The 19764-nt window shown below is 37.4% G+C and overlaps 1 protein-coding gene across 7 annotated transcripts in view; it reads left to right on the top strand.

Annotated features, from left to right (window-relative positions):
- Positions 1 to 19764, top strand: part of LOC127977389 (golgin subfamily A member 6-like protein 22) — a 61690-nt gene that overhangs the window by 17885 nt on the left and 24041 nt on the right. For 2 of the 7 annotated variants that reach the window (XM_052582274.1, XM_052582269.1), the window contains exons 7-11: positions 253 to 365; positions 655 to 805; positions 12779 to 12885; positions 16089 to 16203; positions 18647 to 18780. In XM_052582274.1, coding sequence (XP_052438234.1) covers positions 253 to 365; positions 655 to 805; positions 12779 to 12885; positions 16089 to 16203; positions 18647 to 18780 — 620 coding nt within the window. Of the gene's footprint in view, positions 1 to 252; positions 366 to 654; positions 806 to 12778; positions 12886 to 16088; positions 16204 to 18646; positions 19750 to 19764 lie in introns of those variants that run through there. The other 5 variants (XM_052582273.1, XM_052582270.1, XM_052582272.1 and 2 more) reach the window with 5 other exon arrangements.

The raw sequence follows: 19764 nt of genomic DNA, 5'->3' as shown, positions 1-19764 counted from the left end.
CAAATTTAAGTTTGGATCGTGCACTACAAGGTCTATGTTCAAAAATATGAGTGACAGTTAAGGGGTTAAAGTCTAAAATTTGTTTGATTTGACATGAAATGAGCCAAAATTGAAAGTGATGTTTCTGTGTATAGAATTATTAATTCACTTAGAAGTCATGCCATGTGTGGATCAATGATTTGATGATTGATCATTACTTACACTTCCAAGCACGTATGCATATCCCTTAATTGCATGTTGTCTTATGTTAAGATTTTCTTGAGACATCAATAGATGAACTGCAGAAGCAGCTTATGGAATATAAAGAACAGCAGAGGAAGATGCAGGCCGACTTGGAACAGGTGACCAAGAGAGCAGCATCACAGGCAATTATACATTTATTTGTTTAGCATTTTTGATGTAATGCAAAAAGTAATTTACTACACAAGTTTGTGCATTTAAGTGATTACCACAGGGAAGGGGTGTTTATCAGAGTTTAAACTTTGGTTTTAACAAAACGGACAACCATTTGTGTTTTGTTGTTTTTATTTATATAGCAGTAAATAACATTATCTCCTTTTTTAATTTAATCTTCATGTGACTTCAGTGGTCAAATGGCATTTTAAAAGTTTTTATTATTTGTATTATTTAACTAGTTCTGCTGATGTATAACAGGTGAGTGAGACAGGCAGCATGGATGATGTTCAGGTGATGGAGTGGCAAGAAATGATTACCATGGTGACTGAGGCAGAAAGGGTTCGAGATCAGAGTCATGAGAAGAATGTCATGGCCTTCAGATTGAGCCACAACGAGGAGGAGAGAGAGGGTGAGGATGCTTATGCTATACACCTATTCACAAATGTTTAAAATTCATAAATTCTACTGAAAAGTATCAACAGCTGTTTGGTAGACAAACCATGACTATCAGCTGTGACTTAAATAGAAGTGCATGTCTTTACGGATGTGTGTTGCAGGGTATACTGGTGCTAGCTATGTTAATGTTGTGGTACTTAAACCTTAAAGCATCGTCTTAATGTGTTATTTGAGCTGAACACTGCATTAAACGTTGTCTTCACTGGCTTCATGATTCGATTTGGTTTACAGTTCACGTGTTATTGATTCAATTACAATGTGTTTCATAATGATGCGACTTGTCCTTATTTTTTTTTTATTTTTTTTTACTAAATACATTCTAGGGGTTAAATATTTGTTTAATATCTTTTTATACAATATAATTAAATTTGAAATGTAAGATTAACTCAATTTTAAGATTTGAATAAAACAAATATTTTAATTCAAGTTTATTTAACCACTCACATGCAGCCATGCACATCTGCATACCATAACCCTGAGTGCTCTTTATAGTGTACGCATACAAAGCATACATGAGCATTTGAAAGCAGCCATCTGTTTGCAATGTTCACAATTACTCCACTCGGTCAGGTTTTAAAAAGATGTGTACAAAGCAGTGGTGGAAAGTAACAAAGTCATTTCACTTTGTTACTGTACTTATGTACATTTTTCATATTTTTATTTTGAGAAACTTTTACTTCACTACATTCCAAAGCATAATATAAAAACACGTCATTCCTCGTTATTTTAAACTGGAGAAATCACCACTGGCTCCAAGTCTAGATAGCAGTGTCTGATTTGTGAATGACACGATTCTTTTCGGTGAACCTGTTAAATCAGTTTACAAATACCTAGGGCTGGACCAGAATATTTGATTATTTGAATATTCGTTTGGTGGATTGGCATTCGATTTTCAGTTTTGAGATTCAAGATTCTTTCCTTTTTTTTTTTTTTTTGAACACCTGGCATCCCAGCAAAATGGTTCTCATTCGCGCTTGAATATAAATTGCCCATGAGTGAACCTCATGATTCAGTTAATCTAGAAGAGAAAAAAGTGCAGAAGACCTCAGCTGTGTGGGAGCACTGTAAATTTAGTGAGCCCTGCACTGACCTCAAATTTAGGCCCTAGCTTGGCCCTTGTCTGACAGCTTATCAAAATAACCGTCCCGACCCACACCCCCCCAAACTGCTTATACTTCACTTCAGCTATTAAAATAGTTTAGTTTTGTATGTAATGGCAAAATTGTTTTGTTGTTATTATTATTATTATTATTATTATTATTATTATTATCAAGTTAATTTAGAAAAAACATTTGGAGTATTTTTTACTCCAAAAAATCCAGTTTAGCCTTATCAAATCACCATGACTTGCCTAAAATAAAATCTAGATATACCTACTAAAAACATATAACAGTGTTATAATAAATGTGCACTATATCCAAGTTTGTGCGGAGAGTGAACCTAAAGCTCGCTTTGCATGAAGGCGCAAGCACAATCACTTGTTTTTCAGTTTCAGTTGCTCATTTTTGGTAAGAGTAATGCATCATTCGGAACAGTAAAGGGTCTACTTGTACTTGTGTTCACAATATCAACAAAAGGTTAAAGGGGGGGTGAAATGCTCATTTTCACTCAATATCCTGTTAATCTTGAGTACCTATAGAGTAGTACTGCATCCTTCATAACTCCAAAAGTCTTTAGTTTTATTATATTCATAAGAGAAATAGTCTGTACCGATTTTTCCCGGAAAAACACGACAGGCTGGAGGCGTGACGTGTGGGCGGAGCTAAAGAATCACGAGCGCGAGTAGGCTTTTGCGTTGAGAGCGTCTGGAAGCTGTGACACAGATCCAGAGGCTGAAATTTAACAAGAGCAGCATCAGCAAACGACGTCTCTATGTGGTATGTACTAAAACTGTATATATTTGCTTAGCAGTTTTGGAAAATGACTAAGTTCCACTTTGTCGTCTTTTTTTTTTATGTGGAAAGTGCAGTTTGATGACAACATCGCATGTTGTTTACTAGATGTGCATACGCGCCGATAGCTAAGTGAACAACACAGAGATATTTGAAGCAGTTTTACTCACCACCTGCGGTTCCAACACACGATCGTGACCCTTTTTCGTTGGGACTGCATTATCCTTAAGAAATAAATTATGTGCAAATCCAGCGTCAAACTGGGCTTTGTTTGTAAAACAAGCATCTTCGAAATGCAGGGAACAAACAAAAACACTTGCACAACTCCGTCGATGCTCTGTTAAAATAAACTCCATTCCCTGGTCCCTTAATGCTGTTTTTTTTTTTTTTTTTTGGTAATCTGTGCAGGGTTGTCTTGCCCTGGCAACCAAAAACACACTTCTGTGACATTTCGCAACGCTCTCGCTCTGATCAATGAGTCTGTGCTCAGCCTCTCAGTGCTCTGCTATACGGGAGCGTGCGCTCTTTCGGCAGAAGTGTCCTTAGGACCCATATAAGGAAATTCCGCTCCATCTCCATAGTAAATAAATAAATATATCCTTACTATTTCCCCATGTTCATGGTAGGCTAATTGCATTTGCTGGGGTTTTTCTGCAAGCTTAAGCCTATTGCGTGCTTTTGAACGCAAAACTCTTCAGCTGCACTGATGGGTGACACGCTCTTTGCTGCTACTGCTGGCAGGACACTAAACAGAGCCGCTCTTAACAACACAGTCTCGTGTTGTTTCCTCCAGCATAGCAATTTTTTCATCACTAATTGATTGGTCTAAATTAAAAAAATGAGGAGAAGCATAGGTTCCTTTTGCCAGGCTGAAATGCAAGGCATGTGCACATCGCAACAGCACATCAACTTTGAAAAATCACCTCTAAGTAGTACGCCTATAGTATATTGTTGGTATAAAAAAATTACATGCACCAGTTACGTTTGGGATAATTTTATTTTAAACGCCATTATGTCAACTGAAAACATTGCAATTGTGTTTTCAAATACAACAACGAGCACAACAAAACCATTTCAAGAGGCGGGTTCAGCAGTCTTCATACCGGAAAACAGTTAAAATGATCTCAAACATACAGCGTGCTCTCTTTATTTTATCAAATGATCATAATAACATCTATTAATTTTATAATCCTGCTACTAGCCTTTTATTTAAACTAAACCCCCTGATCAAAATGATCAAAAATTGACATCCCTAGTTACATTTGCCCCATATGTTTTTACAGTAGTGTAAATTGTAAATTTTATATATAGTAGTGTATATACAAAATTAACATTCATTGATCAGTAGTTTTAAAATTACTTCAAATCAACTAATTTTGTACCTTTGCTCAAGTAAAATTGAAAAGGAGTACTTGATTTGTGTACTTCATCCAACACTGGTACATAGAACAAGATTTAGAAATGTTGAACATAAAATAGAAGAATACATTTTATCTGGACAGCCCCTTATTGTGTCTTATAAGCGAGCCAAACTTTGTGACCATGATTTCATATACATATTACACACACCCATGTTCATATACATTTTAATGTTTTCTCTAGTTATCTGTTTTTTGTCACTCTTTTTCAGTTTGGATACGTACAATGCTTATTTATTCGTTATTGTCAGGTTCTGTTATCCTTGTTATGAATTGTAAATGATGTTAATCACTTTTGAAAAAAAAAAAAATGACTGAGATATTTGGGTTTCTTATGCCTGTTTCACACTGGATGTGTAAGCAGAGATGAAGCAGCACAGAAGCTGCATATTTGCAGAGCGGAAGCGATGCGCACTGTCATGCCATTTTAGTGCACATTGTGGATGCTCTAATCTATTCACATGGGTGCTGAAAAAGTGCCTCATATGCCTCTAGTGTGAAACGAGCTTTACTTTCAAAATGTTTGGTTTGTTTTTTGATTACATTTGTTTTGTAACACTTCTCTCCCACCTGTTGGCCCTGAGACCCTCCTCCTCTCCATCTCCGCCTCTGCTGCTGCTCTGCATGATGGGTGCAGCCACTGAGAACAGTTTCCCATCAGTTTTGTGCATGCAGGTTTCATCGCCTCCATTGTTTGCTCCCGTCTGTGCTGTCAGTAGTTTTCTGGAACTCTTCATCCTCTCCTAAGGAAATTCTGGCAGCACAGACGAGGCTGGCTCATGGGGTCCTGTCCTTTATCTGTGGCTTTATCCTCCCTTTTCTGCCCTTTTCCTCCCTTTAACAAAATCACTGGCCAAGTCTCTGCTATAAAACAGACCTTTGTCAGCTGTCTACATGGGGATTTAGTTTTTTTTTTTTTTCTTATGTCCAACATTATCACACCTCAGAATTATGAAGTAAAATTCACACCGTAAAATTCTGTAATCATTTACTCATTAATGTTCTCGTTATGAAAAAATTTAACCCTTATTGAACAACAAGGGGGGAACATAAATGATGATAACATGTGGAAAATATTTGAAACTTTTTTTGTTGTCTGTACAGTAAAAGTCAGACTCAGTGGTGATCAGTGTGGTTTTCTTTAGATTTCTTTTGTGTCCTCTTGTTGTCTGTTGGTTTAAAAACCTAAAATCTTTTTACACATAAACTACCAAAAATGACTTATTATATATATATATATATATATATATATTATTATTATTAATATTGTTATTAATATTATATTTTTTTCATTCAAGGAAAAAAATAATGCTTAGATTTGAGAGGCCAGTTAAAATGAATATTATGGTTTCATATTTAGAATGATCTTAGAATTTTATAAAAACTTTTTTCTAAGGTAAATTTAGGTGTCTTTCCTAAAAAGATGCTGGGAGACTACAAATGTACATATAATAACCAATGATAGAATGTGGTGATGCCAAAATACCATGAATCCAGCAACCCTCACTTGACTGCCTATAACTATTGTAGGGATACATTCATAATTACTAAACATAGCAAAATATGCATGAAAAACATAAATCAAACTCAGCAATTATTCAGTCTGATTCTCGTATGTACATAACACCATTAAACATTGTAGACTCCCCCAAAACACACCTCTTTGGCCAGTATCAATAATAAAAAAAAACACTCTGCAAAATAATAACAAGACAGCAAAAAAAAAAAAGCACATTTGCTTCTAAAGTCAATTGTTACATCCCTTTTCGTAGAACATAATTTGCCCAGGTTGCTGTTTCAGTGAAAGGGGCAAAATTATGGAATGCTCTGCCAGATTAGCCCCCGACATTAGCCACCTTAAAAAAAAAATCTAATTGTGGTTAATTCAGGAACAATGTTGCTCTCATATTTAGTCTTTTGACTTTGCCCTTTCTGTATACTTTTAGTCCTTTTTTATTATTTTCCATTGTGTTACATTTCTATCCTTTTTTTTCCCCATTCTTTTATTAATGTTGATGTTTATGTTGATGAATATGAGACAAAACTACAGAATGTCACATTTTATTATTAGGTCTTTCGACACCATACATGTTTTACCAAATAAAAAGGACAGCACTTTTAGAGTTCATCCCCATATTTGATGTGGGCATAAGCATTGGAACAGTTGAATTTAAGGCAGATGTAAAAGATTAAAAGCTAATATTTAGTTGCAGATCCCTTGCAGAGTCTGTAACCCATAGTCGTCGTCAGACTCCTGGTCTTATGTTGCTTGTTTGGGGAGTTTCTGTCTTTAGTCACCTCTTCAGATGGTGAAATTTAACGTTCAATCAGATTTAAATCTGGAGATTGATTTGGGCAATAAAGTCCTTGACTGAACTGTCAGGGTGTTTTGGGTCATTTTCCTGATCCATTCTGAAGTGCTTTCTAATTAATTTGGTGGCATTTTTATAAAATATTGGTAGCCAAGATGATTTTGTACCCCCTTCCAAATTCATTCTGCTACTGCCATCATACATTAAGTCATTATTAAAATTAAGAGGTCCTGTTCTAGAGACATCAATGCATCCCCATGCCATGACACCACCTCCACCAATCTTTACAGATGAGGTTGTAAGCTTAGGATCATTTGCAGTTCCCTTTTTTCTCCACACTTCTGCTGTCCAATCACTTAGGTAAAGGTTAATCTTTGTCCGTCAACTTCGTTCCAAAACTCTACTGAAGAATCTTGCCTTTCTATTTTTGGTGCTGATCAGAGGTTTGCATTTTGCTGTGTAGATTCTATAATTCTGTGTCATTCTCATGTGGACTGTAGATTGACAGAGCATCACCACAGCTTTCTGGAGGTTGTTGGTGATTTTACAGACATATATTTAAGGGTCATTTTCACAGCTTTTTTGATTTGTCTGTCAACAACTACTGTTATTTTTCTCAGACGATCATGTTGTCATTGGTTGCTGATGTCGCTGGTAGTTTCCGAACTCTTGATTTCTCCATGCCCTTTTTTTCCTATAGTTCTAATTGACTTCCTCTTTTCTTTTAGCATCCAAATTGCTTGCTTTTTCTTTTCAGAATCGCTTTCCTCATCTTCATCCTGGTTTGTGTAAGCCATCATTGAATACAAGAATTAGAATGCAGAAGCAATGGATATAACTGATAAGATCCATTTCCTGCTTTTAATATCTGAAGAATTAATGCAACAGAACACAGCTGAACACTTAGAAAGACCTGTGAGGCAACTGTTCCAATACTTTTGCTCACATCAGATTGGGAGATGAAAGTATAAAAGTGCTGATCTTCTTAGCTGGTAAAACATCTTTGTGTTGAATCACCCAATATTAAAACGTGACATTCTGTAGTTTTGTTTCAATTGAATCTTTTAATCATATTTACAGATTTCTTGACTCAACAGCAAACAGAACAATTTTGTCTTTACTGTTCCAATACATATTGAGGGTACTGTATGTGGTTTATTTGTTTGAATCATTAATAGCAGACTCACATATACTGTACGACTCTTTCGACTCTCCACTGTTTTGAATTGACAGTTTGAATGCATTTTTGTACTGGATTCTTGGACTGATAACTTTTAGCAGCCTGAAATTACCTGATTGCAAACCAGAATGCTAAAACAATCTCTCTTGTGAAAAAGTGAAAGTGACGTGACATTCAGCCAAGTATGGTGACCCATACTCAGAATGTGTGCTCTGCATTTAACCCATCCAAAGTGCACACACACAGCAGTGAACACAAACCCGGAGCAGTGGGCAGCCATTTATGCCCGGGGAGCAGTTCGGGGGTTCAGTGCCTTGCTCAAGGGCACCTCAGTCGTATTGCCGACCCGAGTCTCGAACCTCTAACCACTAGGCCACGACGCCCCCATTGTTCAAATATCACTTTTTGAAGTACTGTTTCCACAATAATTTACTAATCGAAAGTCTTCAGGAGATGAATCTTTAGCTTTTAAGCTCTCAAATGGTATTTAATTTATGAAGATTAATTGAATAATTAATGTTAAAAAAAATCCATTTACAACTGCAATTTAAGTGGCTATACATAGACAACTGACTGTCTCTGCCAGAAAGCTTAAACTAGGCAGTGGTGGTTGTTGGTCTTGCTTGCAGGACAAGCATCAAAAGCAAAATAAACACAAAAATGATTCACAGAATTAACGTTTTGTGGTGCTTATTCCAGTCCCCTGATTTGTTTTCGAATGCACATGCTGGAATTTCACAGAACAGGATGTCTGTAGTCCAGTCTGAAGTAGTCTCATGTTTGCAAAGGGTGGAGGATTGAGCTGGAGTTAGTATTTTCTTAGCCTTGCTGAGATGTCTGACCAGCTGGAAAGGTCTGTGCTGCTGCTGTTGGATTGTCTGGCTGAAATGAGAAGTTAAGCTGTATGTCATCCATGTAACATATTTTGTTACATAAACCATGTGCCAACCAGTGTTGGGTATAGTTACTTTGGAAAGTAGTTAGTTAGGTTACAACGTTACCATCAATTAAAAGTAATCAGTTATGATACAGCGTTACCTATTCATAAAAGTAACGCGTTAGAGTACTCATGCGTTACCAAAAATTAAAAGCCATTTGCAGCGGCTCACACGACAGACACAGCCCCCGGCCCCTTTAAATGCACCTAAAAGTGGTGACTCCCGACAATGAATAACGTCAGTCATCCGACTAAATTAACACTGCAGGATAACTATAACAGGAAAGACCGTCACCAATCGGCTATTCCACATGGCGTTTTATTTATTTATTATCACAGAACATATTATTAATCAAAATTCACACCTAACGTTACCCAGCCCGGGTAGCCTAGGCTACTGTATATTATGAGCACCACAAGATAACTCCTGATTTTTCTTTAACTTTAAATAATGCAGTTATCAAAGTACAAGTATGCTTACTTGTAAACACAACCTTAAACAGGCTTGCAGATTTAAATCCATTCAGAAATGATGAACAACCAGCCAGCCAATGATCTAACAGAAATTAACAGCTGCCTGTCAAACAAAAATGATAACAAACCGAATAAAATCCTTCACTGCCACACAGGCAAATGACAAATCGCTTAATAGCCGAACTAATTATTATTAAAGTGTCACTCACAGTCACAAGCCTAAATTCGCTTTAACACAGTCCTCTTACATTTACTCTTCAAAGTAGTGATTAAAACGTAGCGTTAAATTTGAGGTAGAATTTTTGGCGGTCGACAGAAGCTTTTCACCAAAGCAAAGTGTGCATTTTACCGTTATGTTCTTTTCTTTTTCGTTGACAAATTGAAAATAATGTGCGTACTTCCATAAATCAAACGCTGTCCTCTCTGCTATCTTGCCGGGAGTTTGAAAAAAAAAAAAGCCCCACACACACATAGGGTCAGGCGCAGGGCACAGACGCATCACAGCCATTGACTTTACGATCACAGAGCTTCGGCTCCACTGATACTGTACATCCGCAGGTGGCACAGTAGACCTAGGACTACTGTCTGACAAAAAGCAGGCTGCAGTCGGGATTTTCCTTTCCTTAAAATAACTTACGCACGAAACTAACGCGTTAAGTTACAAATTTCAGGAAAAAAGTAATTAGAGTACTCTAACACGTTACTTTGTAACGCGTTACCCACAACACTGGTGCCAACTGCCTTGAAGTGTGAACAAACCTTTAGGTACCTAGGTGACAATGTCAGCTAACCTCCAAGAAACTGATAAGTCTGCCTGTGAGGAAATTTTCCATTTGGTGCAAAACAAAAAAAAAGAAGTAAAGCATGGATCCATCCTTTCCTGTATCAATTTGCCTTAAATGGATAGTTTACACCAAAATAAAAATTCTGTCATTAATTACTCTCTTATGTCGTTCCAGACCCATAAGACCTTTGTTCATTTTTGGAACACAAATTAAGAACAAATTAAGAAAGCCAGTACCACAACCCATGCATGTACATTCTTCTTGCAAACAACCGGGATCTCCGTCTGAATGCAGGCTTCTGCATTAGCAACACCACACACATGCATTGTGGTTAGGGCTGGGATAAACGATTATTTTTTTGATGCATCGATTAATCTAACGATTAATTTTTTCAGACCGATTCGATTTCAATTATCTCCCCATTAATTGACTACTAACAACTTATACATGTTGATTTACATATCTGAATGAAAAAAAACATGAATTCCTTAACATTGCAATATATGTTTATTGCTCTTAAAATAAAAGACTGACTAAGAATGCATTACTTTGCACTTGTATAGAGATAGCATTCAATAAAACCTTGAAGCCTTGAAAACACATAGCATTCAATAAAACCTTGAAGCCTTGAAAACACATAGCTTGAAAACATAGGGCCTAGCTTACTGAAAAAAAGTTATTCTTTCAGATGAAAATAACAACAACTTGATGTCTAGCATTCAATAAAAAAGGTCACTCAAAATACTTGTTTAGAGCAGTTGAAAGAATACAGTAACCAATGTAAACTTGAGGGCTTTAAGCTAATACAGAGAGTGCTTTTCCAAAAAAATAAAAAATAAATTTACAGTGGGAGCCAGCAGCCTGTCATGGAGAAAAGAAAAAAAAAATCCCTGAATGCTCCATGTGAAACTTTGGCGTTCCGCCCTTTCTCTATCGTGTCTAATGATTTTGGTTAATATGCACGAGAGAGGGAGAGAGAGAGAGAGAGAGAGAGAGACAGAGACAGAGAGAGAGCAAGACAGCGCTTGTGTAGTTTGAAGACTGTGATTGCGCGAGCGCGCGTGAAACTTTGGTGTTTCCCCTTTTTCTATCGTGTTTAATGATTTTGATTAATATGCACAAGGGAGAGAGAGAGCAAGAAGCGCTCGTCTTGTTTGAAGACTGTTAGTGCGTGCGCGCAGCCGGGGCTCTCTCTCGTATGTGCCCTGTCAGGCGCAGGAGTCATTCTATTCTACATCACTCAAAGATCAAATAAGGCTTTGACAGGCGCCAAAAAAAAGATCAATGCAGAAAAACCCCTGGATTGGTCATATAACGTTGGACAGAATGTTGATCCGGCCATCGCGTATATTCAGTGCACATAAGGTAAACGTTTTGCAAATGTTTTTTAGAGAAATAAAAACTGGTCGACGAATCGATGCGCATATTTTGCGTCAACGTATTTTTTGTTGTCCCAGCCCTAATTGTTGTACTTTAGTGAATGTGCATCGAAGTCCGACACAGAAGAGAAGAAATTGTTGAATAAAGTAATTTTTTGTTGTTGTTTTTGTTTTCTTTGCACACAGAAAGTATTCTCGTAGCTTCATAAAATTAAGGTTGAACCACTGATGTCAGATGGACTATTTAAACAATGCCCTTACTACGTTTCTGAGCCTTGAATGTGATAGTTCCGTTTCTGTCCATCCTGGGTCAGATTTTTAAAAAAAATATCTTAATTTGTGTTCTGAAGATGAACAGAGGTCTTTGAGGTTGGGAACGACATGAGGGTGAGTAATTAATGACAGAATATAATTTTTTTTGGGTAAGATATCCCTTTAACACTGTCAGTGGGTATTTTCAATTTCTGACCCAAGTATTCTTAGTTTTTGTATACTTTGAACTTCAAACTATACTCCATTTGATGTGTGCGAACGCAGGCAATCTAGAAAGCTTTATCCATATCCAGTGTCTGCTCTTTTTTTTTTTTTTCTCCCATCAAGTTATGACTGCTAACAAATATTTTTTAACTCTTTTCCAAACCAAAGCAGAGCTGTCTTGCTCATAAAGCTTGTCGGTGTGTTGTATTTTGCAGTCTCTGCTGGTTTGGTGTCTTATGTTTCTATGTTTTTCTTCTTTTCTTTTTTGGTACTGTGTAACAATGGCCCAGGATAGTGTTGCCACCTTGTGTAAAAACTGATTATTGCAAAAAAACTTCAGTGCGCATGTGCGAACTGCGTTCACAATGTACAAAGTCCCTTGCATACTCATAACAAGTGAAGTATACTTTGGGCTTAAGAAAAACAGAATGGGGGTCGATTGTGCTAGTAATGATGTTAAAAATGAAATGCATTGTTGCAGTGACTATAATTAAGAGCTCATAATGAAGTCTCACGCTAAATTAAGGATAATGATCAAAATTATCACTTGCCTTACTAACCTTATTGATGTTGCTACATGTACTCACACAATTGTAATGCAGTTGTCTAGACTGATTTCTTACGGAATCATAATTGTAGTCATATACTACTTTGTTCAGGGTGTCCCACTTTCACTTCCATGCTATAGTTGATTGAAAGACTCTTCAGGTGGCATTACCCATTTATTGCTATAACCAAGGTGAATTGTTATAATTTCTGGAAATAATTCTCAAAAAGCTGTTTCTTGCTGTAGTTTGCACTGTAAATATCATTGTGGCTTATATAGGTCTTGCATATTTTAATCTTCTGGTCCACAGTCCACAGAAGCTGAATTTGCAATATGTGCTCCTACCTGATGCTTTCCGGACCTTTTTCACTCTCTAATCTGCACTAGAATTACCTAGCTGTCTCTCCTCAATCCTGATTTTGTATTCGCCCTCCATTGCCCTAAACATATTTGATCCATTGCCTTTGTCTTGTGGCACAAAACTGATTGAGGATGACTGGTTGTTTCCTGGCTGCTCCGATCCAGAATTAGCCAATCGGCAAGAGGAAGTGGAGGAGGAGTTGGCCCAGGCCCGTGGACTCTGCACACAGAAAAGCAGGAAGCCCAAATATTTCACCCCACACAGCCTGCAGGTATGAACTAAAGTCTCTAAGTAAATTGCATACAAATGAGTGACAAATTAAAAGAACAATTTCTAAGTAAGGTGTTAGGTCACAGTGTGCTGCCTGATCAGCTTCAGTGCACCTTGGTGTTGATTCTAAAAATTGGATTACTTCTTCCTGGAGCAGTGGAACACCACTCTTCCAAAAGATATGCCCTCATCTAGTGTCTAAATAACGGTGGTGTCTAATGCCTCATTTCCACTGAGTGGTATGGTTTGGTACAGTACGGTAAGCAATTATTTCCGTTTCCAATATCAGAAGTTTTAAATGGTACCAAAAAAGCGAACCCTACCAAACAACTTTCTTGGTACCCTTCTGTTGGGTTCCTAGCACAGCAAAGGCTACCAAAATGGTGGAACTCACTGCAGAGCATTGATTGGTTGACTAGAATTGTCACTTTTGTTTGATACAAGGGGATAAAGCGTCCTTCACTTGTTCTGCTTTGCTTTCCATGAATGTTAGGCTTATTCATATCAGAGTGCACAAACACAAAGAATATAACCATGCATTTTATATTTTCATACAGACAAAAGCCATTTCTCAATATTCTTGTCTGTTCTTGTGGACTTGTGAAACATAATTGCCCAAACACCCACAGAATTTTCTAATTAAATATCTATAATTGTGTCATGAAATGTAATTTGAAGAGTTTTTCAGGTGAGAATGTAATTGTTTAAAACTAAAATCTGTGGTTTATTTTATAAGATAGCACCTATTTGAAAATGTGTTATGCTGATTTTGGAGCTCCAGGTGATCACCGGGCGCTCAGTGCTCATGTATCCGCCAAGAGCAACCTAAGCTTGGCTAGTCCTTCTGACATTTGGCTCAGATGTCTCTGTAGTGATTAAACATGAGATTCAATTCTTTTTGGGTTGGCTATATTTAACAGGCATTCATGGTCTCATGAATCTGTTCAAAGTTATGTTTAACTTTATATATTTAATCTTAACTTTACCATGGTAATGTTACAGCGCTGACTTTGTGGTATACGTTTGACTGAACTGTTTGCTTTTGTCTTTATTTCCTCTTATATAAGCCTCTTATACTTTGTACTTTTACTTTTATAATGGCTATTATTGTTCATTAAACTTACATTTAAAGGGTAAGTTCACCCAATAATCAAAATTATGTCATTAATAACTTACCTTCATGTCGTTCCAAACCCGTGAGACCTTCTTCAGAACACAGTTTAAGATATTTTAGATTTAGTCCGAGAGCTCTCAGTCCCTCCATTGAAACTGTGTGCACGGTATACTGTCCATGTCCAGAAAGATAATAAAAACATCTTCAAAGTAGTCCATGTGACATCAGAAGGTCAGTTAGAATTTTTTGAAGCATCGAAAATACATTTTGGTCCAAAAATAGCAAAAACTACGACTTTATTCAGCATTGTCTTCTCTTCTGGGTCTGTTGTGAGATTTCAAAACACAGCAGTTTAGTGATATCCGGTTCGGGAACGAATCATTCGATGTAACCGGATCCTCTTGAACCAGTTCACCAAATCGAACTGAATCGTTTAAAACGGGCCGCGTCTCCTATAAGCATTAATCCACAAAAGACTTAAGCTGTTCACTTTTTTTAATGTGCCTGACACTCCCTCTGAGTTAAAACAAACTAATATCCCAGAGTAATTAATGTACTCAAACAGTACACTGACTGAACTGCTGTGAAGACAGAACTGAAGATGAATGAACCAGATCCAGATAATGAAAAAAAGATTGACTTGTTCTCGAGTCAAGAACCGTTTCTGTCAGACGCGTCCGAATAGAGATTGGAGAAGCTGATGATACTGTGCATGTGTGATTCAGCATGAAGCAGACTGACAAACAGAGCGTCTGAACCGAACTGGTTCTTTTGATGACTGATTCTGAACTGGTTCTGTGCTAATGTTATGAGCCCAGGTAAACCGAAGGCTTGAATCAAGGGCAATCATCGCAAATGAAGTCATTACGTTGAGTGCAAAAGAACTGGTGAACCATTTTCCTCAACTGGTTTATTGAATCGAACTGTCCGAAAGAACTACTGGTGATCGAAAACCAATGCAACTGGTTCTTGACTTGAGAACGAGTCAATCTTTTGTTCGTTATCTGGCTCAGCTCTGTGTTAATTTTCAGTTCTCTCTTCACAGCAGTTCAGTCTGTGTTCTGTTAGAGTACATGAATTACTCCGAGATATTGGTTTATTTTAACTCAGAGGGAGTGTCAGCCACATTACAAAAGTTAACAGCTTAAGTCATTTGTGGATTATTGCTTATTGGAGATGCGAACCGTTTCAAACAATTCAGTTCAATTTGGTGAACTTGTTCAAGAAGATCTGGTTACATCGAGTTATTCGCTCGCAAACCGGATATCACTAAACTAATATCATTAAACTGTGTTCCGAAGATGAACGGAGGTCTCACGGGTTTCGAATGGCATGAGGGTAAGTTATTAATGACATAATTTTGATTATTGGGTGAACTAACCCTTTAACAAAAAGAGGCAAAGTTGTGCTTATTGTCGTTGTTCATCATCGATCACTAGTTTCTGACACCATGCCTACCAAGTAAAGGTTTTATTGGCAGTGTAAACGCAAGCCTGATTAAGGATACCCATACTGAATCGTATTGTACTGAACTTTACTGTACCATACCGCTCAGTGGAAACCAGCCATAACATGCAAGTTCAGATTAACATAAAATGAATAAGTCCTATTTATTTATTTTTTGCTCTGTTGCAAAGTTGAATTAAAAGAATTATTTAGTCAGAAATGAGTCAAAATCATTTACTTGCCCTCATATCATTTTATCCTTAAAACACAAAGCAGACCCTTAGCCCTCATTTGCCAGTCTCCAATTACATTAACACAAGCATTAAATTCAAATATGGTGTGTAAAGAAGATGCATTAAAGGCAGTCAGTGTAGTCAATTAGTGTAGTCTATTACTTTTCACATGTTTTGTCACTGATCTTAAATTTGAAGTTTGAAGATGTTGAAAAATGGCAATGCAGGTTTGGAAGGACATGACGGTGAGTAATTTATTATTTATTTATTTATTTGTCCTGATTTGTGGGGTGTTCTTACTAATCATTTGAAGTATTTTTCTTTTCTTTTTTGAGAAGTGTACTGTATTGAAATTGTAGTAATAATGATAATAGTAATAATAATGCATGTTCTTTCTATTTCTTTCTAAAGGAGGACTTGGAATTTCATAGTAGGCAAGACCCAATAAGCCCCACTGATTGCGATGTTCTTGTAAATGGAGAGAACATGGGTGGATGGTGGCCACAGCACAGTGCTGCAGATACAGGTGTGAAGCCCATTAGACTATTTCCATGTTGTAATGATATAACCTTCGTAATCATCGGGAAGAAGGAGGCGGGAACCGGCGCACAATCAAAACACTTTAATAATTCAAAAATAAATACAAAACGGCGCACCAGCCCCTCACGGACGACTGGTGCGCATAAATAAAAAGCAAACACATAAAATAATGTCCCAGGCCTGGTCCTCTCTCGTCCTTCACGGTCGTCGCTCCAGTTTTATATCCTTCCATCTCCTACGTGGGACTCGATACTGTGAGTGGGGCGCAGGTGCAGCTCATCTTCAATCACTACACCTGGCCTCACTCCTTGTTCCCACGCCTCTCGGCCCCACCCCACTCGCCACATACCCCCATCGCCCCTCGCAGGCCGGGGGGTAGTCCCGAGACTGTGCTCTACTCCCAACCCCTCCACCACCCCCCCCACCCCCCCGGGCCTGCGGGAACCTGGGGGTAGGACAGACGAGGCGACAGAAAAGGAGATGGAAGGAGGAGCGACAAGGACGAGAGAGGGGAGAGAGGAAAAAAAAAAAACGCACTGCTGCTTGGCCCTCCACCAGCTGGGTGATCTCCTCCGCGATGCCTGGCGGTGGCACTGGACGTCCCCGGCAACTCACTCCAGCCCACCGCCTCGAGCGTCCATGGTGGCACATACTTCGCCTGCAATCAAAACACTTTAATAATTCAAAAATAAATGCAAAACGGCATAAATAAAAAGCAAACACATAAAATAATGTCCTTCACGGTCGTCGCTCCAGTTTTATATCCTTCCATCTCCTACGTGGGACTCGATATTCAACACAAAGAAGACTTAATTGTTATAATAAAGTAATTGTAATAACAGTACAGCTAATAACAACAACAATTAAATAGTAATAAAATACTAGGGTAAATCCAAGTTTAAAGTGGATAGTAAAATAAAGTGCATAGGATGAAAAGTGCAAGTAACATTATTTTATTACACACAATGTTTGACATTTACACTTGCCAACCCACCAAATGCAGATGGATTTCAGCAATTGTGGGTAATATAGTCAATCCCACTAGCCACTTTGGCAGCTTGAATTTTTTTTAAGCCTGCAGTAACAGAGCTTGATGGGACAAGTGGATTTTTGAAGGTGCAAGTGAAAGAGAATTTTACTTGCCCAACCGATCAACTTGATTCTGATTTTATTAAATTCAGTTTAAATGGCATTTGATAACAGTAAAAACATTGCGCCAGTTGAGGCTCATGTAAATTAAGTGTTTATATTCATAGCATAGCATAGTTAAGCAACATAGTGTTCCGAGAGAGTGTTCACTGAAAACTGTGATACAAAAGTTCATATGAGAAGTTAATATACATTTTAGTAAAACATTGTTAATGTTGACTGTTTTTGCTCGATTTGGTTAACACAAATATTTCCAAACAAAGATCACGCCCAGAACAGCAGTGCATTTTTGAGCAACACTGGTGTTTTTTTACTGAATGAGTCAATGATTCAGTGATCTATTCATAAGGACAGGCATTTGTTTCATTTTTGAATCAACAAATTGTTTGAATTAAAGCCTGTGACTCAGTGACTTGATGCCACCTACTGGTGGTTTACTATCGTATTTTAAAGTAGCTTATCTTTGCATTTTTCCAACATTTTATATTTGCATATCTAAAAATGCAAATATAATTTTGTAATTTTTTTTTGCTCTTGTAATTTTGCAGTGTAAAAGTATGCATGCTACATTTTAGCTTTATTAAACTCTCTGTGTAAATGCAACTAATGCCCATTCAGCTGCTTCTATTTCTTCTGCAGTGAAAATATTTTTTGTTGGTAACAACAATATTGTCTTGTAATATTAAAGTGAAATTATTAATAAAATAATATGAAATATGCATGCATTTAATACAGTTTAATACAGGAAAAATGGCTTTTCAGAAGGCAAAAAATTTACTGGAAATCGATTAAAATACATTTTAGTATGAAGTACTATGTAATTTCACAACAGCAAAATTTTGGCCGGTGAAAATAATTTTGGAAAACCACTTGCCACAGTGGCTGGTGAGCAAAAACGTTGCCAAGTCTGATTACTTGGCTCTGTGGATTACTCAGTTCTGATTGGTCAGCACATTCAGAGGTATGTTATTCCTTCATAACAACCGGTTAAACAGCTCCTTCGGGTAACTGCAGTTGGGGCTATTCGCTTACTGGGAACAATTTTGTTATTATTATTATTATTATTATTTCTTTTTTCTTTTTTTTTGTGGAAGCTTTGCATTTGGTTGGCTAATAAAATGTTAAAACTCAAATTTTATATAGTAATATGCTGTTTATTACACATTTAATATTAACACAAAATGACACTAAATAATTGATTGGAGAAAGAGTTGAGAGTTCAAGGAAAATTGCTAAATTTAATAAAATAAGATGTATGCCATTTCTTTTCACTTGTTTAGATGGCTTGAGGTCTGTTGTTGCGGAGCTTGAACTCGAGAGAAACCAACTGCAGGAACAGATTTTGGTCCTTGAGAATCAGTGCCAAGATCTAGAGGACCGTCTGCAACTTCAGGCTCGCATTGAATTACTACAGGTACACAGAAACTGTTTGGACTGTACGTATAACAGCGTTATCAATATCAGCTTCTGGAGTTACACTGCTTGCCAACTGACCCTTTGCTAAGCCTGCTCTCTCAATTACTGTAGCTGTCTGTCACTAAATTATTGGATTGGATTGCCCCAGGAATCATTAAATAAAGTGGAAATGCATCAGGCCTAGTCACTTTATTTACCTTCCTATAATCTGCACCGAAGCAATTAATCTCATCCTTTTTTCCCATCAAAAACCATCTATAATCCAACAAATGAGTCAATATAACATTTTTTAAGGGGTGGTTGACTGCGATTTCATTTTTCTGCATTTCTCTCTCTCTCTCTCTCTCTCTCTCTCTCTCTCTCTCATCTGATTGTAGGCTCCTATAAACTGTGTTCCAATTATACACTTTAAATGTAAATGTATGACTTACAGTGAACTCAGGATATCAATTTTTACCTATCATGTGTTCCCGGGGAATCAAACCCCCAACTTGCGCTTTGATAATACAGTGGTCTACCAATTGAGCTACAGGAACTAATTATGTGTATAGACAGACAGATATTTTTACATAGCTATGGGAAGAATTAAATATGGACTCACATGCAGCTGCCATGGTGTATTAAAGCTTTAATCAGGATAAAACCGTATTTTAAAAGCTAGCAACAACAACAACAAAAAAAAAAAACATGCTGTTAAGAGCCGTATGCTTGCACAGGTTCTGTGCGATCCTCTTCACTAATATCCTCTGCATCTCTGTCACGCTCCACTTGTAGTCTCACTTCCCCATAGGCACCTCACCGTAGGCACTACAATTCCCACAAAGCCTTGTCCCTTCATCACAGTAATTGCACTCTTGTTAATTGCACTAAGGTGTCTTCACTTGATAGTCATTACCCTTGCCTATATTAACCGGTCTTTTTCTGTTTGTCTTCATGGAGTCCTTTCATTCAGTCACCCAGTTTCCTCCTCTTCTTCCGAATT

The sequence above is a fragment of the Carassius gibelio genome, chromosome B18 (assembly GCF_023724105.1).
Source record: "Carassius gibelio isolate Cgi1373 ecotype wild population from Czech Republic chromosome B18, carGib1.2-hapl.c, whole genome shotgun sequence".
In the NCBI taxonomy this organism is placed as follows: domain Eukaryota; kingdom Metazoa; phylum Chordata; class Actinopteri; order Cypriniformes; family Cyprinidae; genus Carassius; species Carassius gibelio.
The sequence above is the reverse complement of the archived record's forward strand: the minus strand, read 5'-3'. Positions and strand labels throughout refer to the sequence as shown.